Source organism: Silene latifolia, chromosome 8 (assembly GCF_048544455.1).
Source record: "Silene latifolia isolate original U9 population chromosome 8, ASM4854445v1, whole genome shotgun sequence".
Lineage (NCBI taxonomy): Eukaryota > Viridiplantae > Streptophyta > Magnoliopsida > Caryophyllales > Caryophyllaceae > Silene > Silene latifolia.
The window spans coordinates 113652286-113673801 of record NC_133533.1 but is presented as its reverse complement, the minus strand read 5'-3'; the positions used below and the strand labels follow the sequence as shown (position 1 = coordinate 113673801).

The 21516-nt window shown below is 38.8% G+C and overlaps 4 protein-coding genes across 5 annotated transcripts; 3 read left to right on the top strand and 1 right to left on the bottom strand.

Moving 5' to 3' along the window:
* Window positions 1-339: 339 nt before the first annotated feature.
* LOC141595791 (uncharacterized) lies at window positions 340-741 on the top strand. Its single transcript, XM_074415756.1, has one exon. The coding sequence runs from the start codon at window positions 340-342 to the stop codon at window positions 739-741; it is 402 nt and encodes a 133-aa protein (XP_074271857.1).
* Window positions 742-776: 35 nt separating this feature from the next.
* On the bottom strand, window positions 777-2215 carry LOC141597459 (peptidyl-prolyl cis-trans isomerase CYP28, chloroplastic). The gene is made up of 2 exons (XM_074417926.1): window positions 1244-2215; window positions 777-1158 (listed from the first exon to the last, which is right to left on the bottom strand). Exons 1-2 carry the CDS (start codon window positions 2001-2003, stop codon window positions 950-952), a joined length of 969 nt encoding a protein of 322 aa, XP_074274027.1. The 5' UTR covers window positions 2004-2215; the 3' UTR covers window positions 777-949.
* Window positions 2216-6781: 4566 nt separating this feature from the next.
* LOC141597457 (uncharacterized) lies at window positions 6782-10017 on the top strand. The gene is made up of 8 exons (XM_074417924.1): window positions 6782-7188; window positions 7423-7866; window positions 7956-8058; window positions 8230-8411; window positions 8487-8564; window positions 9000-9102; window positions 9192-9285; window positions 9452-10017. Exons 1-8 carry the CDS (start codon window positions 6890-6892, stop codon window positions 9829-9831), a joined length of 1683 nt encoding a protein of 560 aa, XP_074274025.1. The 5' UTR covers window positions 6782-6889; the 3' UTR covers window positions 9832-10017.
* Window positions 10018-10921: 904 nt separating this feature from the next.
* LOC141597456 (translocase of chloroplast 90, chloroplastic) lies at window positions 10922-14416 on the top strand. 2 transcript variants are annotated; one of them, XM_074417923.1, is made up of 3 exons: window positions 10922-11408; window positions 11670-11821; window positions 11935-14416. In XM_074417923.1, exons 2-3 carry the CDS (start codon window positions 11695-11697, stop codon window positions 14181-14183), a joined length of 2376 nt encoding a protein of 791 aa, XP_074274024.1. In that variant the 5' UTR covers window positions 10922-11408; window positions 11670-11694; the 3' UTR covers window positions 14184-14416. The 2 variants fall into 2 exon arrangements, with proteins under 2 accessions (XP_074274024.1, XP_074274022.1); XM_074417921.1 differs by having other exon boundaries at window positions 11192-11408; window positions 11680-11821.
* Window positions 14417-21516: the final 7100 nt, after the last annotated feature.

The following is a 21516-nucleotide window of genomic DNA, read 5'->3' as shown; positions in this document are numbered from 1 at the left end:
TGGTGCTTCCTCTTGAGTGAGTATTTGTCCCATATTGTTCAATTTACACAACTATCTAGCTATAAAGGTTGACTAATATTTCCAACGTTTTACATGAAGTTTCTAATCTTGTTGCTTGTCATTTTCTGAGTGAGTAAACTCCCGCGTCCTCCAAGTTAGACTTGATATATCCTTCCAATTGTTTTTCTAATTTTCTTTGATGCTTCCTTGATTCCCCTGCCCTTCTTTTCTTCCTCCCATTCATACATATATAATATATAACCATGACTTGCTCAAGCTTCCAATCCGAAAATTCTCTTTGATAAACTTGCCTCTTCTTCCATCTTAATTATGATGATGATGGCTACAACCACCGAAAATGGGGTCCTGATGCATGGAGAAGAGTTGGAATTGGAAAACGGGTGCGGATGCTTTCAACGTTTGTGGATTAGCAATGATGATGAGCGGAGGAAGCTGTTGTCAGGAAGAAGAAAACACAAGGAGTTGTGGCTTGTGACACAGCTAACCAAGTTGAAACATGTCTCGGAAGTGGTGGCTGGACCCAAATGGAAGAACTTGATTAGAAAGATTGGCGCTTACTTGACTAACAAGAAGAAGAAGAAGGATTTCCAATACGACTCCTTTAACTATACCCTTAACTTTGATGATGGTATGCATGGTCATGACGAAGATGGTGCTGCTCTAGGATTTTCGTCTAGATTTGCTCCTCCTGCTAATGACAAGGCACTGGCATCTATGTGATCAATCTCGTCTTGTGTTTGTCAATTGTCATTATGTTTATTGTAACATGTCGTCATTCTTGTCATCATTATATTATATTGATAAAAATATACTTAATACTCGGGTTACATACAATGTAGTAAGTTCATGGAAGATGAATTATGAAAAGTAAAAAAAGACGATTTGATTAATAAGATAGTAAATAAATGTAAATATATGATGATGATGATCATGGGAGAGAAGGGGTTAAAGAGGGTTTGGCAACTTGGAGCTGTCCACAATCGCTGACATAGATGCTCTTGAGAGGGCGATCCCATAAGTTTCGAGCATTTTCAGCTCTTCCATCTCCCAAGAATTCCGCCAAGTCATTGAAAAGCTTGATCCTTTCTCCTGGCTTGTACGTTGGTATCGAAGCTATTTGTCTCACTACATCCATTCCTGTAGCAACTCCATATTCAACATAACATATTGGACTATTCATTTTCAAAATTGCAAAGAAAGGAAAGTATACTAACTAACTAACCTTCAAGGACAACCCCGAAGACAATGTTTCGGCCATCAAGCTGAGGGCATGGTCCAGGCCCCGTGGTTATTAAAAACTCAACATTATGGTAATCTGGATCCAGTTTGATATCATCGTCATCATCATTCTCGGACAAACACAAAGAAACAACACCGGGGCGTGAATGGTCCAACATAAAAGCCCGGGAGTCAACCGTCTCCTTATTCTGGGGCAAACCCAATGGTGGGACCACCTCACCCTTTTCTCTCCTACCTTGACGACCACCCACTAAAAACTGGCCAGGCAATACCTTATGAATGAAGGTGTTTTTATAAGAAGAAGACCCAATACACATGGCCTTGAAAATGGAGACTGTTGTGGGGACTAGCTTTCCATACAAGCCTAAGACAACACGCCCCAATGGCTCTGAATCTGAGCATAAGGGAACATCCTGACTTTGAGCTTGGGCTCGGAAGTAGGTTGGGCAAATGCTCAAGTCTAAGAATACCCGGTCAGTGATAGTAGTGTCTAAGGGAGTAGTAGTATTATTATTATTATCTGAGGCGGATGTGTAGGGAGGCAGAGGTAGAGAAAGAGCTGTAGGGAGGAGAAGGAGAAGGGAGCGGCGGCTGCTGGAATTGTGATCATGATCATGATGATGAGAAGAAGAGGATGCTGAACAGAGAATGGGTTTACTAACATATTGGTGGTGATGGTGATGATGATGATGGTAAGCTAGTCCATGAGGAACAACAAGTTTTGCAGGGTGGAAGCTTAACATTGTTTGTTTATATACATAAATACTCACATCAACAATATGTGTAATCTACCTCCCTCTATTCTATTCTATTCTATTCAGTGAGGAATGTCAGTATGAGGATAGGATGATGAGAGTGATTCCTCTATTCACCAATCTCTGCCTTTCACTTTGAGCTTGGTAGGCCCTTTTTTCCTGATAAACTTCTACCAATATATATATTTTGCTTTTTTTTTGTTGTTGGGAAACCATATTTCGGTAAGAGTATATACTCCCTCCATTCAACTCCACTTCACAAGTTTGTTTTTTCACGTTTGTCAATGCGTGTTTTACGCGGTAATTATTTTTAATTACGTATAAAGTTAGATATTCTTAATGTATAGACGAATCAAATAAGATCCCTCATGAATATATTTTCACTTATTATCGAGAGAAAATCGAAATTGAATGTTCACTTGTGAATAGTGTACGAAATAGAAATTTGTAATGTGTAGTTGAACGGAGGGAGTATTAGCGCAAACTAGAAATTACTCTCTTTTATATATCAGTTTTTTAAAACAACTTTTTTTTTTTTTTTTTTTTTAAATTACTCACTTAAGATGCATTTTTGTTAAAAATTGTTTCAAACTCCAACTTAATTAGTCACCTGTTCCGTCTATTTATCAACTTATTGCGTTTGTGGTTTAACCAATTTATACTTTGAAAGGTATAACAATGGATAATAAGTTTAATAACAGACGAAATAAGTCACCTAATTTGGAGTTTTGAAGCAATTTTTGATAAAAATGCATTTTAAGGGGGTAATTTAAAAAAAATTATTAAAGAGAATAATTTTAGAATACAGTATGTAAAATGGAGTGATTGTTAATTGACTCTCTATATTAACATAAATGCTGTCTCCGATTCTTTGGAAATCTTATACTCCGTAGATCGTATTATTATGAGTCGGGTGGTGGCATATTGGTATTACCAATGTAGTACGGTGATTTTATTAGCAATGCGAAATATTGTACGTTGACATTTTATAACGAATCGTCGGCGCTTTATGATGAAATGACCAAATTGTCCTTGTAACACTCCCACACACCAAGGTGCTTTATCAAGACCACCGTAGCATATTAAGGTGCTACCATGTCGGTTGCCCGAGTTAAATTATATCAAAAGTGACCATAAAGAAACATAATTTAAGGTTCAACTGTTTAAATGTATACAACTGAAAAACCGAAACCAAAAGTACTACAACTGGCAAAATTAAAATATCCAAAACTATAACAACTGTCAGCGGAAGACTAAAGATTCAACAAGTGATGACTCCATCCTAGCTAAAACCCGCGAGCTATCCATAAAAGTACCTGCTAATCAACTGCTCACCATCTCCGAATGAATCGCCACGGTTTTTTAAACAACAACGAGGTTGGTCATCTGATTAAACAAAATAAGAAATACAACGAAAACAACATCCAAGCAACTCAATACACATTCCTCCAACTCCAATAATCTCCAATCACTGACTACACACTAAAGTGTGTAGCCCTGCAAGATTACCCATCGCAACAGGTAATCCACACCGCCAGTGGGGACCGCAGCCTTACCACCTAAGCCCCGCTCAACTCCAAGAGAGAATAACCCATGTCCATTAATGTGCACATCCCCCTTGTGACGGGAACCATAAGGGGCGAATCAAGGGCGTGAAGCTATTCCCGATGATGACTCCACTCAGCCGAGGACGCGCCTCGAAAACCACAGACAAACCAAACAAACAACCAAGCCAAATCATCCAATATATCACAATCACTATAATCATATTAATCATGCCAATAGATCAACCATCATCATCTTATATTCAATTAATCAGGCAACTGAGTAGGGAAACCCTACCTTTTAGTAATACTCCGATCACAAGCAATCAATTATGATCCTTCACATATCCATCACCTACATAACATAATTATGTATAATTACCACATACCCAAACGGTTAATCATGCATATAATCTAGACTCATCATAACTTAATAGGAATCTCAACTTAAAGAACAAACACGACTTTTCCTGATTTTCCAGCACATGACAGACTCGGTATAAAATGCATAACTAATTCCAAAAAAATACAATCGATGCAAGGCCAATTGGATTGTAATCCCATGAGTCTTAGATACAACTCTTATCTAACAAATTTTTCTCAAATTCCAAACTTAACAAGGGTTTTCAGACTGATTTTCAAAAGCTGACAGAATTCGTCACATAAAAAGTATCGATTCATAAAACGAGTTTAAAACATCATTTTTTGGTAATTCCAAATCCTATTGTCATATAGACTCTACAAATATGATGTATGAAAAAGAACCAAAACTGAATCGACATATAAATTAGGGTTTCAAACCAATTTTCACAACCAAATCAGATTCGCGGACTTTTCAGCGATAGGTTCATAAATAAATCACCTAGAACAAACCATAAGGAATTAGGCTACGAAATTTCATATGAATAAACTAGACTTCAAATAAATTGGACTATATTTTCAAACTTTTCGAATAATAAGACTTTAAAATAGCATAAACAATTGAATGACATCGACTTACAACCAGAGGAATTGAATTAGGTTGAAATAGGTGAGAAATCTTCAATCAATAGAAAGGATCGACAAAATCTTCTTCCTCTCCCTCTCTCTAGGTTTAGAGATGATCAAAATGAAATTAGAAAAGATTTAAGTATTATAAACAAACCCTTGATAAAAATGAAATCGACTTACGGTCCTTGTCATATTTTTAGTTTCATTCTCTCTCCTCTCAAAATCTCCCAAATTCAAGCTAAACTAACAACTCTAAAAACTAACATACAACAAATATAAGATTAAAATCAATGTCGGACGCTGAATCTTCTCCGTACTTTCGGAGTTCTGGGAACGGGCGAAGCAGGAGTGTATATAACACCGACAAGCCTAAAAAGAAGCCGAAAACGCATGCAGAAATGTGGTTGTCAATTCCATATCAGAGATGTGGAGAATTGCATTATAAAGATAAGAAACGGTTGGTACTTTGGAATATTGTGACCTTCAAGGGTTTTGGATATTACAACCATGAACTAACAAAGTACAAAGACGGGAATCAACAGTATATGGTTTTGGATGAAGAAGAGAAAGCCTATGTGAAACAACAATATCATGCATCGGTCTTATCGAGAGATATAAAAAGCGGTATTCGCCAAAAAAAGCCCCGATAAAGCTCAACCCTCAAGCGAAATCTAGAGCAAAACAAGGATGGTTAAGAGAGAAATGAGAGGGGGAGGAACCCCGCACAATAAATGTTGGCTCTAACTGTAGATGCAAACCATGTACATTGGCATGAGATAAATCCTGAGACGCACGAGCTCACTCACGTGTTCATGTCTCATCCAGAGACCGTGAAATTATTTTGTGTTTATCCATATATGGTACTCATTTTTTAAAATGTTAAATTATTGGATGAGTTGTAATTAAACAAAAACTCAATTTTAAAGAAATCATTGAGTACAAATGTCTCTTTTAAGTCTTAAATACGCTCATCCGCCTCATGAAGTGAAGAAAAAAAATGTTTAGGAAAATAAAAAAACGCTTGTTATAAGGACGAAAATTCATACATAGAATAAATCAAATTCATAAATCGAACAAAAAATGGGATTAAATTCACAAACGAAACTAATACATTAACAACCACTCCAAACCATAAAGTACCTAATTCATACATTGAATAAATCAAAGTGAAGTTCTGGAAAATGATAAAATGATTTTAGGGGATTTTGGAGATTTAGGGTTTAAAAGTATAAACTGATTTGGGTGAATTGGGGAAAACGTGATTGAATATGGGATATGTTATGTTGTGTAAAAAATCACGTGTTAATCTCCAAAATCAGAGAAAGAGGGAAATGTATTTAAATGATGTCAAAGTTTGAATTTTTATAGTTAAACATTAAATTGGATTAATATGAGAAGAGGGTCTTAGGTTGAATTATTCCATGAAATAACCATTATATTATTAGGGTCCTGATTTTCGCAGTACACATTTTACTCAACTCAGTACAATGTTGACAATTATACCCCTTTCATTTCTTCCTTCATTTTCCCTCTCTAACTTCTCTCTATTGTATTCTCTCTAATTTCAAACCTTCATCCTCCTCTAATTTTACAAATCCACTATTTCAAACCTTCATTGTGTAGCACTCTATACTACGGAGTACATTACTACTTAACTACATATGACATACAACATACATATGAACTATTTATGCCCAATCGGACGGAATTTTGTAATTTGTTTAATTTATGCATTACGCTACACTGCATAGTACATTTGCACTAATGCCCTATATATGCTTGCCGCCCAGTGTACTACATCATTTCTTTGCTATTTTGATTTTTTTTTAAATATACTACATAGATGCCGTTGAACGGAATTCGGTGACCGCCGATAGTACTTATCGCTGGCGACATCCGACTACACCAATATCCCCATCAACCCACCAATTACCAATAATTAATTTGAACATAAATCCTAATTAAAAAAAATAAAAACCTATAACAAAGAGTCGATGTGTCAATTTGATTATTAGTAACGGATTACTGAATAATTTGACAAAGGTTGAAGATTGTCAAGGATGTAACAATAGAGAGAATGTAGAGAGAATTAGGTTGATATTTTTTAGTCAATGGTAGATAAATGGAAAGTTTGATGTAAAATGTACTGAGATGACTAAAATGTGTACTGCGAAAATAAATTACGTATTATTATTATTAAAATATTATCCGTAGTATGGAAAAGGGAGGTTTACTAAAACAAAAAGGGTGAATCAAGTGGGAAGCAATATATATACTCGGAGTGGGTAGCATTTATCCCCACAAAAAAATTAGGTTAATAGTTAAAAAAAAAGAGAGAGAATGGAGGGTAAAATAAAGATAGCGGGAGTATGGACAGGGACGGTTGATGTTAATTTGGAAGAATGGAGTGTTAAGATGTTGAGGGAACATGTTGCCCGCCTCTGTAACTCCGATGATCCTTTTTTATTTCGTCTTATTTGCTCCGGTCGTCTTCTTAAAGACGACGACCCTCCTAATTCCTCCCTCTTTGATTTGGGTATTCCTATTAATGCCAAGATTTTAGCTACTAAAGTTTCTCCTGATGATCATGCTAATTTGGCATCCCAAGAACTCCGCTCCAATAGACTCGCCCGTCTCAAGTAAGTAACCTGTAACCACCCCATCTTTCTTTTTTCTGGAGTACTACTGTCTGCCTGTTTGATCATCTTAATTAATTAATTGTATTACTACTCCCTAATTCTTTTTATTGTTCGATATCTTACAATTACAATTAATTAATTAATTAAGATGATAAGAATTACGGAGTAATACATACATACATAGTGTTTGATTGATTAATTAATTGTACAATTGTACAATTGTACTATTGTTAGAGCTGGTGTCTCTGCTCTTGCTGAGAGACACGCAGATGGGTCAATCCCAATAGAGGACTACAACATAGAACTGGAAGATCAGAGCGGCAACAAGATTAATATGGGTACGGAGACCGATCAGAAGGCCATTATGATGGGTCTCATGCTCCATACTAAAGGAAAGGACCTCATTACTGCTCAACAATTCAAAGATGCCCTTGAAGTCCTCCAAATGGGAGAGGAGGCCTTTTCTCTCTGCGATCCAACTCTTCTTCACCGTGTCGATAATGTCCCTATCCTTCAAATTGACATGGTCTGGTGCTATTTTATGCTTCGTGACATTAACTGCCTATCCCTTGCCGGTGAACGCCTTGCTAAAGCTAAATTAGGAATTGAGCGTGCTCATGGAAAGGACGCCTCTCGTGTTAGACTTCTTCAAACAAGTCGTTGCCCTGAGCTTGCTTTGTTAGTCCCACTACTTTTCTTTCCTACTTATATCCATTCCATTCCTCTCATCTATCTCTTCTCACCCTTGCTTGCTTTTACGTCTCTAGATATCTGAGATTGGAACTCTTAGAAGGTGTCGCAGCTTTTCACTCTGGTCACTTGGATAAATCTAGACAAGCTTTGACGTCTGCCAAAGCCAAATACTCTAAGGTCTCCACTTCTCTCCACTTATCTATTAAACTGAAGCATTCATTGCTTTTACACTATTATCCTTCTGTGGCTTCGTTCTATGCCAATTCTCACACTCCCGGCATTTTTCATTGGATATGTATTGCATTGCATTCCCTTAGCAGCTAATCGTCATTCTTGTTTTATATTCAGCTTCAAGTATCAGATGAGGCTTTGTCACTCTTAATGAGCATGGGTTACAAACAGCATGAAGCTATTAGGGCTTTGAAACTTAATGAACAGATTGTTGAAAGTGCTGTTAACTTCCTTGAGGAGGAGAAAGAAAAGAAGGAAAAAAAGCGTGCAGATGATCTCAAACGTCAAATGGAAATTAGGTTTGTTTTCCTCAACCTTCTTAATCTGTTGTATCTATTTGTTTTATCTCCAATTCATTACTTTATTTTGTGCAGAGAACAAAAGAAGTATGGAAAGACTCCACTTGGCAAAGCTGTCGATATGCAAAAGCTAGATGTACTAGTGTCCATTAGGTAAGCCCACTAATCCTCAAGGCTGCGTACTCTACAGCCTCTTTTCTTGTTTTTAGACACATGTGGAAGTGGAACTAGGTGAAATGAGATTGATATCTTGCATTCTTTGTTTGTCTCTGATTTTTTGAGTATGTACTGAAATGTTCCTTGTACTTGGTAATTACCTTTTAAAGACCTAAGTTCCTTGCTCTTTTATTTAACAATAACATCATTACCCATTTCTGCCACTTATCGCTGAGTAAGTGCTGGTTGGATTAGCCGATGTACAAACCATTTACCCTGTTTTTAATTTAACAGAGATGTTTTGCATCGAAAGTTGCAGTGGCCGACTGCTACTTTACCATATAAAGATCATAACATTGTAGAGTACATTTTTGTGAGCTATTTTGCATTATTCCAAACTTCCCCTTGTGTAACAACTGTTATGTTTGACAGCTTTGAGAAGGAGTTGGCTGCGGAGGCCCTAAGGAGACACGAAAATGACGCTATGAAGGCTTTGGATGATTTGACTAACCCTGAAACTAAATCTAAGATACAGGTTATAATATCTAACCTAGTCATGGTTCACTTAAAATACTGGTCCTCTTAGCTCATGTACAAAACCTAACACTCCCTTGTGATTATCAGCTTGATATCGAATCAAAGAAACGGAAGAGACAACAAGGAGATATGGAAGCGAGAGTGTCGCAACTAGCATCCATGGGGTTTGATAGAACAAGAGGTAGGATATAGTTTAGATGTTGGTGCTGTGTTGTATTTTGATTTATGTTTCCTGTTGGCTTGGTGTGCGTTATTCGTGAATGGTAACTCATAAGAATAGTAGATATAGCATGCAGCAGTTGGCATGCCATGTTCTAACCTCAGTGTTGCCGGACATTCTAATGTAGTGAGTTCAGCGCTGAATGCACATGGAACAACAACCCAGGCATTGGAAGAGCTTCTTGCACAGGTGGGGCAGGATGTTAGCGAAAATATGAGAGATGCATTTGATCCTGCTGTTGCAACTTCAAGTGGAGTAGATGCTGTTGCAACTTCAAGTGGGATAGATGCAGGAAGCGGGGGAGAAAGTAGTGGTGGGAATGACAGCCCATCGACAAGCTCTAATGGCAGAGATGTAGAAATTGAAGAGGAGCTTGCAAATGCGTTAAGTAGAGAAGATGCTTTCTCTGACTATGATATCGACATCACCAAAGAAGCTGAAGCTTTAAATGAGTATCTCGCTCTGCTTGATTCTGCCTTGGATGTCGGCAATCCTACTAGTCATTAATGCCTCTGATTCTATTTGAATGTGTATAAATAAACCAATAATAAACTTGGTAGGTGGACGACACACATTGTTTGATGTTATGACACCAGTACTTAGCTGATGATCCCTGTTATGTAGAGCCAAATTTGGGTTTTCATGTGTTGATGGTTTCCTCTTTATCTCTTAATATCACAGTTGAATGGTAAATGTCGTTGAGTTTGCTTCAATTGCTTGCAATGAATTCATCTTCTCACCACTTGTATAAGGTCTACTTTGAAAAATCACCAGTAGTATCCGTATTTCGCAGAGAGAATAGAGTCATGTTACCAAGTAGGTGATAACTCATGACAAGATGACATTTAACCTTTATTAGTCAATGCAGTAGGCCAGTAGCTACATACCTCATCCCAAATTTATATGAAAATAGAGAGTTCTCAAATTGTGCATCAAAAACCCAATTGTAAACCTGATGTTACTGTGGTCGCCTTTGAGCAGCCTAGGAAGACTTAAACTCAAATTCACATTTCAAACAGAAATTGCAGTCTGAAGAGAGACCTACGGTTAAAGAAATGGTAAGTGGGAGAGAGAGTTGTGAAATGTCACAAGCGAGATTTGCTGTTTATTAAATTGTACAACAGATTTCATAGCCAAAGAAATAAATCATAGTTTATAGAATGAGACAATTTACATGATAAAATGGTCCTGTTATAAATAAAACACTCGTTTATTGTTGTTTATATATAAAAATGATGGCCCTTTACTTATATATAACTGTTTTACACAAGTGTGAAATATAAAATAAATTCTTATTTTACTTAAGTATACTCATATAAAGGGTACTTAATAATAATTACTTTTATGAGTGTATTTAGATAAACAGTAAGTCTTATTGAAGACGGTCACTACCCGTCACAAGTTGAATACGGATAGTGACTCTCTCACAAAATGCAAGTGAGAGGGCAAGTGAGGTATCCATTTCACCCCCACTTGCACTATCCATTTGCATTTTGTGAGAGGGACACTATCCGTCTTCAGCTTGTGACGGATAATGTCTGTCTTCAATGAGAATTCGTCGTGTTAGATAAATGAAAAAATGGGTAGGTAGAAGAGCATTGGAAAATCACAAATTCTCACTTTAGACGACATCCGTCTAAAGTTGTAGACAGGTTAAATATCACACTAATTTCATAATAAGACAAACAACAATTAAATGTTATTACTTAATCTTACTACGTCAGTTGTGACAAATTTGATTCATCTATACTTTAGAAGGATATAAGCATCTAAAATGAGATTAATTGTTGAAAAATAGGGATTGGAAAATGGATGGTGTTTGGGTTGTAGGCCGCAGAATGGTGAACCCCATTTTGATTATAACAAAGTAACAAAATAACAAGAACCGATACGAACTTGTTTTTATCGCCACCCTTATTATAATTTTGTTCTGGTAAAGATACTCTTCTTATCCATAATATATTTACCACCTTGCTTCTTCAATGAGAGAGACGATGAATCAATGAATGAATAGCTTGATTGATATAATCAATCATTGGTTGGCGTTGTGTTTGTTTTCAGGAAGGGTTCATCAGTTTTGTAAGGTATTTTTATTCATCCAATTCAATCTTTTATCATTCTTTTCTATCTATTCGATTTATGATTTAATTTATCATCCACTTTTATGAATTATTACTGTCTTCTGCCATTCCACACTTGATTATTTCAACCTTTATTGGGTTAATTAGATGGTTAATCTACACCTACACCAGTTTATAACATACAATTTCCGACACTTATTAATCCTATGCTATGCTATGCTATCTAAGGAAGATTGATTCTTTTAAGTAATTCTGAGTCTTCAGCTCTGATTAGATTATTATAAGCAAGATGAAGAGCATCACAGATTGGGTTTTTGCTCGTTTAGTATCTGGTTCCTTGGTCAACCCTACCACATTATCAGCCACTGGTACTTGTGTGCTACCACCACATCACCATGACGACTTTCCTTCCTCAGGTACTTGATATCTACCTTTTTAATACTATTATTGCATTTTCCACTGCCAATTACAGTAGTATATTTAATGGCCTAATTATGCTGTTATGCCTATTGTTGTTCATCGGGCTCAGCTCAAAGGGCTGGTAATGTAGAATCCCAAGTCATGACTGAAATGCCACCTTCATCCAACAATGGTCAAGATGCCCCAATAACCCCGCCCTCTCACCAACCTCTCCTACAACATACATCTCACTCTACTGCTTCACCTCATACAAACAACTTGGATCCCCTCTCCAAAATTGAAGCACTTCAAATTAAATTCTTCCGTATTCTACGCCGATTTGGGCAATCACCAGAAGACATTGTTGTCTCCAAGGTTCTTTATCGGATACACCTAGCAACACTGATAAGAACAGGTGAATCAGATTTGAAAAGAGTAAATCTCAACAGTGATAAAGCTAGAGCATTAGCAGCAGAACAGGAACTAGCTGCTCAACCCCTGCTTGATTTTTCTTTAAGAATACTAGTTTTAGGGAAGACTGGTGTTGGTAAGAGCGCCACTATAAACTCTCTATTTAATCACACAAAGGCAGTGACTAATGCTTTTATGCCCGGTACTGATGGTATCCAAGATGTTACGGGTTCTGTGAATGGCGTTAAAGTATCAGTTATAGACACTCCTGGTTTCTGGCCATCTTCTGCCAGTAATGCTAGAAGAAACAAGAAAATTATGCTGTCTATCAAAAGATACATTCGAAAATTTCCACCAGATGTCGTCTTGTATCTTGAACGCCTGGATAATATGGGCAAAGGCTACAGTGATTTGCCTCTTTTTAGACTCATGACTCAAGTTTTTGGGTCCACCTTGTGGTTCAACACCATTCTGGTCATGACGCACGCCGGAGCAGTTCTTCCTGAGGGACCTAATGGGTACCCGATTGATTACGAGTCTTATGTGGGCCACTGTACTACTCTGTTGCAACATAGTATTCAGCTGGCCATATCTGATACCAAACTTGAAAACCCAATAGTTCTGGCTGAAAACCACTCAATGTGCAGGACCAATCTTGTTGGTGACAAAATCTTGCCAAACGGACAAGTCTGGAAAAAACAGCTGTTGCTATTGTGTACATGCACTAAAGTGCTGGGTGATGCTAATTCTCTCTTAGGACTGCAACATAGTATCGACCTTGGGCCAGCCCGTAACTCTCGCCTTCCTTCTCTCCCTCATCTGCTATCATCTTTCCTTCGCCAAGGCTCTACAATGGCAGACGGAGCTGATGAAGTTGATGAGTGTATTCTTTTAGGTTGTGAAGAAGAAGAAGATGAATATGATGAATTGCCTCCAATTCGCATTCTCACAAAGCTTCAGTTTGAAAAATTGACCGACTCTCAAAAGAAGGATTACCTCGATGAGCTGGATTACCGAGAAACCTTGTTTTTGAAGAAACAGCTGAAGGAAGAATCACGCAAGAGGCGAGAAAGAAAGCTTCTAGATGAGGATAGTGTGATTGATGCCGGTAATTCTGATAGTTCAGAAGTATATGCTGACTCTGGACAGCTGACAGAATTACCACTCCCTCCGAGTTTTGACTGTGATTCTCCGCTATATAGATATCGAGGTGTTATATCGAGCGACCAGCTTCTATGGAGGCCCGTGCTAGATCCTAATGGGTGGGACCATGATGTCGGTTTTGACGGAGTAAACCTAGAGACAGTTTCTGAAATAAAAAGAAATTTAAGTGCATCTGTGTCTGGACAGATGAGCAAGGACAAGCATGATTTCAGTATTCACTCACAGTGTGCAGCAGCATATACTGATCCACGAGGCCCCACCTACTCGGCAGGTCTGGACATTCAATCTTCTGGCGGCGATATGATATACACAGTCCACAGCCATGCAAAATCGGGGATGGTGAAGTACAATGTTGCACAATGTGGAGTTTGTATGACGTCATTCCAAAATAAGTATTACATTGGTACTAAGCTAGAAGATTCTCTATTTATAGGAAAGAGGCTGAAAGTGTTAATGAATGGTGGTCGGATTGGGGGAGGAGGGCAGGTGGCATATGGTGGAGGCGTTGACGCTTGTATTAGAGGCAAGGATTACCCGGTGAGGAATGATAAGGTGAGTATGGGAATGACAGTCATGTCCTTTAACAAAGAGTTGGTGGTGGGTGGAAGCTTTGAAGCAGAGTTGCGGGCAAGTAGAGGGACGAGAATGTCAGTTAATGGGAATCTAAACAGTCGGAAAATGGGACAGGTATCCATCAAGGCGTGTAGCTCGGAGCATACAGAAATCGCATCGATTGCTTTGTTCACCCTATTCAGGGCGCTTTGGGGAAGACGAGAACCCAAAGCTGTAGTTGAAGGAATATGAGTATGGATAGAGTGTACTCGGTAGGTAGAAACACAAGTTTTGTTACCGTCTTAAACTGTAGTCACATTGGTAATTTGGTATCCAATACTGAAGTTGTTTCAGCAAAGAGGCTCTCATGGAACGTGTCATCTGTTGTGTACAAGTAACACCGTATATTTCTCAACATTGTACTAGTACAGAAGAATATTCGGAGTCCATTTACTATTCTATATTTGCAACACGTTGTTTATAAATTACGTGTTTGAGCAATCCGACGACTTTTCAAAGTTGTGTGATTGTTGAGCCGTCATTTCGTGCGCTGCTACCTTGAACAAACACAAAGATCTCATGCTGTGATTTTGTTCTTGGCAGTTGGCATCCTTATATATAATCACAAATTAGGCCAAAGCGGATCCCATTGTTTGTATAAAGAATTCCTAATAAGAAGTTTAATTGGTTTTGTTTAAGACCGTCTTAAGCTAAGACTTGTTACAACCTCTTTTTTTTCACCTTTTATTTTAATCGCAACAGATGAGGTGGGAAGGGGATGATAGAAAGATGATGGAATAAGGCATTATCCCATTCCCTGTGGATTAAACCCCCGAAGGAGTAAGTGATAAGATTGGACATGGTTGTAGAATGATAGAATGATACTACATGTACAACAAAACCTAGCATTGGACTATTAAACTTTTTATGTACAACATAAATAAATGAAGCTCTTTTGTTTGTGAAGAATGTGTTATCTGTAGTTAGAGAAAAGAAGCACCCCATAAGACTTGAGATTGTATAGTGGCAGCTTCAGCATCTGTAAGGGAAGCATCTCTCACCCTCCTCAGTATCTCCTGCTTAAAATATCTCTTCTCTCTCTGCCTCAACCCTTCTCCTACTTCTAGTTGCACTGCAAACCTCCCTACGCAGCTTGCAAACGGATGCATCTCCAAGTACTCCTCCTCACTACTCTCTTTCATCATCGTCGTCATGTCCCATCTCTGCATCTCCAATAGCTTCTCCACCACTTGGGCCTTTATCATGGCCTCCACCGCCTCCTTTCTGCCGTAGTAACCTATCTCCATCACGCATTCCAGTGCTATTACCTGCGTTTCCGTACTCTGGGAGTGGGAGCTGCACATATACCCGATGATGGCTCCAATTTGGTCCTCACCCTCAATCTCGTCCACCAACGGGGATTTAATTGACCTGATCAATGAACACAGCACTTTCAAGGAAGACGCAGACCCCATACTAATGAGTGCCTTTGTAGTGGGACCCATCAACACCTGTCCTACGAACACGTTTTTGTTAAAACCAATGAGGGAGTCAATAGCGAGAGCGGCTTGTTCCCTGAGGCTGACTGAGTAAGCAGGGTTGGTGAGGATGGACTCCAGCTCCGAGAAGACCCTTGATTTAAGAAGCAGGTCCTGCAGCTCACGGTTGAAGCCTTGGGAGACTCTGTCCTGAAATCGACTCAGAAGGCTGCTGAGTTGATCATCATCAGAGTAGTCAGCCTTCACCAGTGACTCCACCAGCTCCCTGTCGATCCAGGCCTGCAGCTCCCACTCTATCGACTCCGCCACTCGGGCGATCTGGTGAATCCACAATCGACGACGTAGGAACGATCTCAGTCCTCCTCCGCCGCTGCCGTCCCCCGTATTCTGGAGGGTCTCAACGAGGGTCTTGAGGTAAGACAGATGGTTGGAGAGTTGACTAAGGCATGGGTCAGAAAGAAGGGTGTGTGACTCGGTCTGAAGCTCAAGCAACGCATTAATGGCGGACCCCTCAGATATGCTTTTAACCGGGTTTGATTGAATATCCTCAGAAGCTTGTTTTAACAGATCCAATACTTTAATAACTTGTTGCTTTTCTTCAATCTCTACTTCCTCCATTTTTTTTTTTTAATTTAGTTTTGTACAACCAGCTCAGCTCCCTCCTCAACTAATCGTCAACTCTCTTACGTTTTTAAAGAGGAGAGGAGAATTAGCTTTTGGTTTTGGATTACTTGCTCCATCACTCAATTATACATCTTATTCTTTTTATATTTCTCCTTTTTTTCTTACATTTCCAAATATTCACTTATCCAATTTCACTCGCAACTTATCAGTTTCACTCTGTCCCACACTTGGTTGTCGAGTTTTATATCCCACTAGTTTTATACCCGTGTAAAACAATACACATGTCGTAATAGCAGGCGCTATTATTAAATACACGCTTATATAATTGAGCGTGATTAACTGTTTAATATCATGACAATATAAATAGTCCATATTTGGAGATTCGAATATTTGATAAATATTACTCGTAGATTTGAATATCAGATAATATACAATCGTATTTTGTTAGAATTATATTAAAAGTATTTGACATGTTAGACTCGTTAAATGTACGTAAATCGCAACATTTTATGTAAATAGTGACATTTTAACTTATGTTATAACATAAATAATTAAAATAGGAATTGAAGATATAAATAAGAATTGGTTGAGTGAAGGTAATTAAAATATTAAATAGAATAGGAAATATGAAAGACCCATATGTAGAAACTAAGCCGTCAATCAAAAGCCAAAAAAAGACTTGCCTTTTATATTATAGAGAGTATAAATTTCCAATTTCACTCGTAACTTCTCTTTTTAACATTTCCAAATATGTTTCTAATGGGGTTTGACTAATTTAGTTTTTTTTTTTTTTTTTTTTTTTTTTTTTTTTTTACATTTCCAAATATGCTTCTAATGGGGTTTAATTAGTTTAGGTTCAACACTTCAACCCCTATCTTATCTTTATTAATTCAGAAGACAATATTCAATCAAGATTAAGCCACGTCATTTGTACAACCCTTATTTTTTTAATTTTTTTTTTTGGAAATACAGGTTATGGTGGATCCCGTTGGTGTGCAAAGAATTTATTTATTCAAATCGTCTGTCAATACAAACATGCGACAACTTCCGTCTTAGAATTTTTTTATGAAATAATCACATAAAATCGGAATAAATGAAATTAATTGCATGTAATCGGAATGAATTACATAATTACATAATTAATAACTAGTGTAGAGCCCGTGCGAATGCACGGTATTTTAGATGGTCATGTGTAGAGAACTAATAATAGTATATAAATGAACTATAAATTTTATTTTTAATTATCTACAATTGTTAATGTGCAAAAATACTAAGAATTAAAATAGAGCGAATCTTTCATTTTTACTCGGAATAAGTTTATATTTAAAAAAATAAGATTATTTACAAAACTTATGCTTATTTTTACGTATTTGAAGCATAACTATTTTTGTAATTTTTGTTACTACATACGGAGTAACAATTTAAACGGAGTAAAAAATTTAAAGAATAAAAAAGTGAAAAGTACACACTAATTTTAATAAAATGAGTAAAATTTGCATACGTTTTAAATATAATATTTATGATATTTAAGATAAATATATTGGACTAATGAGATAATAATCAATAAAACACATTTAGCCCAACTATAAAAGTTGTGGTGTTTGATAAGATATTGTGAGTCTGTGACACATAAAGGCCATATATTAGGTCCAATACATGTCTAGATAAAATTAGGCCCAATTTCTAGCTAATAGCATTTAGGCGGGAAAATTTTCAGTTTTCTTATTCTCTTAGTATAAGGGGGATTAGATTATTATAGTAGAAATGCAAATGTAAAAATTCATCAAAAAAACATTCATATCGACCTAAATACATACTCGTGCAATTTTGCACGAATTTAAAACTAGTTTCTGTATATCGTTTTAGTCTTTGTCTTTCCAATTTTGAGTTTATCACCGTAGTTATGAGTTTTTTTATTACCCGTAAAAAATCCTATTTAAGGAGTCCATGTTATTTGTTTATAATACTCCCTTCTATTCTAAACAAGTGTCTCATTTGCCATTTTTGTCAATTCATATAACTGTTCTATTTGCCATATTTGGACATGATTTTTTACTTTTTTACCCTTAGCTCTTTTCTTTATTTACCACCCCAACCACCCATAAGGCCATAACCCATCATATTCAATACTTTTCATTATTTAACTCTTATATTCTTACCCCTATAAAATAATTTTCATTATTTTAACTATATTCCTTAATTTTCATGTCATTGTCCAAATGAGACACTTATTCGAAATAGAAGAGAGTAATTAAATATTGTATATAAAAACGAACGGTATTCTTATATGATCAGGATTAGTTTTTTTGTTTAGCTTTTACTTGTTGTGGCACAAATAACAAAGAGGAGACAATATAACAAGGGGAAGTTAGACTTTATTTTCAACTAAGTGGTAGTTAATCATTGTTTTTCCTAGGCAATAGGTCTTGGAATAGACGGGTGGAGCGAACAGACGGGTAAAAACCTCTAATAAAATGGGTAGGGGGATAAGGTGGGGCACCCTCATGTGCTTCCTACTTTATGGCAAATGGGTATTTTATGAGGGAAAATGGTATCCGTCTATACGTATAGACGGATAGTGTCCGTCTATAACGAGAATTTGTGTTCCTACGGTAAATAAAGTTGCCGACTTTATAACCTTGATTGAACATTTTTGGTGGCTTTAATTCATCTCTATTATCCGAAATGGTGAAATAATTGATCTTATACTAGAGGATGAATATTTCTTACCTTATAAACAAATATACTTCCTCCTTAATCATCAATAGTTATCTATTGTTTTTTTGTTTTGAAGGTAAATTCAAACGTGAATTATTGATGCGACGGAGAGTCGTGACCAACAGTCATCGGCTCGTTGCCATGAGGTGTAACTTTCGGCTGAAGAACTTGCTATCGACCCCCTAAAGCCGGAAGAAGGTTATATCTTTCACCTTTATTGAGGGGCACGGTGATAGATTATGTGAAGCATAAAAAGCCTCCTCGCCAAGGATATTACAGTTGAATACCAAGGAAACTTAAATATAAATGCAAGTGAATGATCGCATTTCGAAATGACTCGGCCGAAAATGTGTTACAAACCTTAAATGACTCGACCCAAACCCGACAACATATAATGATCTAGAATGCAAAATGAACCAACCTGAGTCAAATGTAACCCAAAAAGACCTGATCCAAACCAGACCCGATTAACCTATTTAAGACCTCTAAGCAAAGGACAATAGTAGTTGACTAGTTGCATAAGAGCATTAGCAATAGATGAACCTTTAATAAGTTTGTTCACATGGCACATAAGCTAATTGATGGGGCATATTCTGCACCGCTGACCAAGTCAACACATTGAGCAAGGTCAAAGATATCCACAGCAAGTCAACGACTTAGACAGACTAGCCGATGCATCCCATCGGCTGTCACTGGTCTCGCATGATGACACCGCCACCGGGACACATACCCGCGTACTCATATCCAAGACCCCTCGGCGGCGAGTCAATACGGCCCGCCGGCCTGCCATAGGTATCTCGGCCGAGGGGTAGATCAGTCTTTCCACCTGCTAGCCACTTGGCCACTTGGCCACTACGTGACAAAAGGTGAAAGTCTATAAATACTCCTCAACCTTCATTGAGGAAAGGATCCCACAACTAAAACCTAAATACGCTATTCATCTGGTAATATCTCCCTTATCTCTCCACAATACGTATCTAGCCAAGTAACACAGCTTAATCCTTTAAGTTTACTGACTTGAGCGTCGGAGTGAGTACGCTTGGCACACAGCCAAGCCCTCAGTTCGTTCATTGTTGCAGGAGAGGCCGAGAGGGACGATAGAAGCAAGAAGGGTTCAACTAAAGACATTATTCTACAAGCCACGGGTGGTAACTAATAACTGCTCTGGAAATTACACCCGGAACAATTGGCGCCGTCTGTGGGGAAGACACTAGAAGCTGGTCACGTTCATTCCCAAACAAAAAAAAACAAGTCAACAAAAACCCACCCAAAAAGCTAAGAAAATGTCGAAACAACAAGAGGTATTCGTGACGGACGAAACCGAATTTTACCACGATGAGGTCGTCCACAAATCTGGAGTCGAGCAACCCTCCACCGGCGGAGTAATTCAACCAGAATTCGGGATGCCAATAATACCCGACACACCGGTGCCAGCCAACCAGGTCACCATCATGGGACAAGTGGTTGACATAGCAAAGCTGAAGATGCTCCTGGACCTAATCAGTAATACGCCCGCTCACACTGTCACGCCGACAAGAGCGGCAGAAACTGTCCAGGAGGCTAGGGCCCAAAATGTGACTCCGAGAAATTTGAACGGGGCACTAGGAGAAACCGCCCCAGCCAAGACGCCGGGGGAGCCCAAAGTGGGCGCGGTAGACATAAGTCCTTCCCACACTCGTGGGAGGACCGCGTCCCCGCCACACGAACGAGGCTCACCCCGAAGGAGCCAGAGGAGTCCGACTCAGCAGAGTTGGAGAAGAAGTCCAAATCGAAGAAGGAGCCCCTCCCGCTACGAGGGGAGGAGCCAGGTTAGGGATGCGAGGAGCCGGTCGCCGCGTACCGTTCGACACGTGGTTAGGCAGCCCCTCCACGCCTACGTCCTAGAAGTCCCGGTGCCACCTAAGCTCAAGTTGCCACCGATTTCGTACAAAGGAGATAGTGATCCATCCGACCACGCTGAGGCTTTCGAGTCTTACATGTCGGTATGGGGAGAGCCCGATGAGGTCCGGTGCCGAATCTTCCCAACAACTTTGCATGGGATGGCTCAGAGCTGGTACAAAGGGCTCCCCGACGGCTCGGTGTACTATTTCGCCGACCTAAGGGACGCTTTTCTAGCCCAGTACTCTTGCAATAAGAGAAGGGCCGTGGAGACGTCGGACCTCCTAACTATCAAACAGAGGGAGACGAGTCTGCGGAACTATGTGAAGAGGTTCGACGGAAAGGTCCAGCAGATTCGAGAAATCAATCCCGAACCGGCGGCCTTCGACCGATGAAGGGCCTCCCAAGGGGGATTTAAAGAATGAGCTCATCAAGTGCGGAGGCCTAGGTTTGGACGCCGCCAGAGGTTGGCCGACCAAGCCATCAAGGTAGAAGACTACCACAAGACCTGGGTAGGCCCCGAGGCCGAGCAATCAATCGAAAGGAAGAGCGGCGGGAGGTTAACCCGAATGAAAAACGCCGTGACAACAACGGGTCACGGTCTGATGAAAGACGCCGTGAGAGTAATAGGCCACGGTCAGAAAAGTCTGCCAGAAAACAAAGCTCGGCGGATGCCGGGAGGAGCTGGGGGACGTACTACAAAAAACGGTACGATGATCACACCCCCCTAGTCGTGTCGGCCGCCGAGGTCTTCGCTTTGAGCAAGAACGAGGGCCAGAAATGGGAAAGACCCCCTAGGCCGAGGAGTGACGGTGACACGAGCCAGTATTGTAAGTACCACGGCCACACCGGACACTTAACCAACG

What these genes read in the sequence shown, in the direction of transcription:
- LOC141597459 (XM_074417926.1), bottom strand. Translation starts at nt 2,003, where the DNA reads ATGTTAAGCTTCCACCCTGCAAAACTTGTTGTTCCTCATGGACTAGCT. An exon ending in CTTCGGGGTTGTCCTTGAAG is followed by an intron (nt 1,159 to 1,243) that starts GTTAGTTAGTTA and finishes GAGTTGCTACAG; the next exon opens with GAATGGATGTAGTGAGACAA.
- LOC141597456 (XM_074417921.1), top strand. Translation starts at nt 11,331, where the DNA reads ATGAATAGCTTGATTGATATAATCAATCATTGGTTGGCGTTGTGTTTG. An exon ending in GGGTTCATCAGTTTTGTAAG is followed by an intron (nt 11,409 to 11,679) that starts GTATTTTTATTC and finishes AGCTCTGATTAG; the next exon opens with ATTATTATAAGCAAGATGAA. An exon ending in TGACGACTTTCCTTCCTCAG is followed by an intron (nt 11,822 to 11,934) that starts GTACTTGATATC and finishes CATCGGGCTCAG; the next exon opens with CTCAAAGGGCTGGTAATGTA.
- LOC141595791 (XM_074415756.1), top strand. Translation starts at nt 340, where the DNA reads ATGGCTACAACCACCGAAAATGGGGTCCTGATGCATGGAGAAGAGTTG.
- LOC141597457 (XM_074417924.1), top strand. Translation starts at nt 6,890, where the DNA reads ATGGAGGGTAAAATAAAGATAGCGGGAGTATGGACAGGGACGGTTGAT. An exon ending in CCAAAGCCAAATACTCTAAG is followed by an intron (nt 8,059 to 8,229) that starts GTCTCCACTTCT and finishes TTTTATATTCAG; the next exon opens with CTTCAAGTATCAGATGAGGC. An exon ending in GATGTACTAGTGTCCATTAG is followed by an intron (nt 8,565 to 8,999) that starts GTAAGCCCACTA and finishes TATGTTTGACAG; the next exon opens with CTTTGAGAAGGAGTTGGCTG.